The sequence below is a fragment of the Microtus ochrogaster genome, unplaced genomic scaffold (genome assembly GCF_000317375.1).
Source record: "Microtus ochrogaster isolate Prairie Vole_2 unplaced genomic scaffold, MicOch1.0 UNK97, whole genome shotgun sequence".
NCBI classification, from domain to species: domain Eukaryota; kingdom Metazoa; phylum Chordata; class Mammalia; order Rodentia; family Cricetidae; genus Microtus; species Microtus ochrogaster.
Window position 1 is genome coordinate 115916 of NW_004949195.1, and position 1283 is coordinate 117198.

A 1283-nucleotide genomic window follows, 5' to 3' on the forward strand; every position below is an offset into this window, starting at 1 on the left:
GCCCCTGCCCCTCCCCTCCCGGCCGCCCGGCCCGGCCCGGCCCGGCCAGACGCGGAGCACACTCGCCTCCACATCGCGGCCCTTGTTCTTGAAGCTCTTGATGCGGTGGTTCTCCAAGCCGGGGTTCTCGGCCATGGCTGCGCGCGGCTCCGGCGGCGGCTGCTCCTGCGGCGGCGGCGGCGGCGAGTCGAGCGGGAGGGGACGGAGGGGGAGGAGCGCGCGCTCCGTGACGCCCGGAGCGCGAGGTAGCCGCGGCGCGGGGGCGGTGCTGAGGAGCAGCGCGCGCCGAGAGAGGCCGGGGCGCTGGCCTGCTGGCTGTCGCGGTGACCCTGCCCTCACCCCACCATAGGGCCTCCCCACCGCCGCTAGTCATGTGCTAGAAATGGAGCCCGACCTAGCAGCTTTTACCGCCACCCCTGACGTGGGGCGGCGGGTGGGAACTACAGTTCCCAGCATGCCCGGCACTGGTCTGAGCCACGCCGGGAGAGGACGAAGAGCATGCCGGGAGGGCTGTGCGCGCGCTTTCGGCGCGGCGCTTTCCGAGCGCGGGCTCGAAGCCCCACCTCTAGGCGGAGTGGTGGGCGTGGCTTCCGCGGCGATGGCACCTTGCGGCCTATCGGGAGCGAGAGGCGGGGCTCCCGGGGGCGCACCTTGCTCCCTACCGCTTGGAAAATTAGAAAAAGAACGGCCACGCGTGCTCTGCGCTTTTGGCTTCTTTGGGGTCTCCTCAAATAGCAGCCACCCCCAAACCCTTTTCTCTTGCTCTGCCTCGGTTTTATAAATAGCATGCCTGTTTCCACTTCCCAGATACATGACAGTGTGATGTGTGTGTTTATGCTTGCTCGCACCGCACCATTAAGAAGCTCAACAAAGCAACAGACTTTGTTGGTCTCAAGAATCTGTCAGATCAAAGCCGGGCGGTGGTGGCGCCGCCTTTAATCTCAGCACTCGGGAGGCAGAAACAGGCGGAGCTCTGTGAGTTCGAGGCCAGCCTGGTCTACAAGAGCTAGTTTCAGAACAGGAAGGATCCAAAGCCACAGAGAAACCCTGTCTGGAAAAACCAAAAAAGAAAAAAAGAATCTGTCAGACCAACACAGTACTTAGTAAGTTCTCTCAAGAAGAAGAAAAAACCAGAGTTCTAGCATGCCCTGATTTCTCCCAAACATCCTTGTGCAACCTTCACTTTGGCAGCCCTACCTTCCTGTGTCTCCACGCCTCACAGTCCACCTTAACACATAAACTAGCCTTCCGGTTATAATCAGGCCCTGTGGCAGCAGACTCCG

The 1283-nt window shown here is 61.7% G+C and overlaps 1 protein-coding gene across 1 annotated transcript in view; it reads right to left on the bottom strand.

Annotated features, from left to right (window-relative positions):
• Positions 1–414, bottom strand: part of Kpna3 (karyopherin subunit alpha 3) — an 81861-nt gene extending 81447 nt beyond the window's left edge. The window contains exon 1 of the mRNA XM_026777988.1: positions 67–414. Coding sequence (XP_026633789.1) covers positions 67–135 — 69 coding nt within the window. The 5' untranslated portion in view covers positions 136–414. The remainder of the gene's footprint in view (positions 1–66) is intronic.
• Between the last annotated feature and the right edge of the window lie 869 nt (positions 415–1283).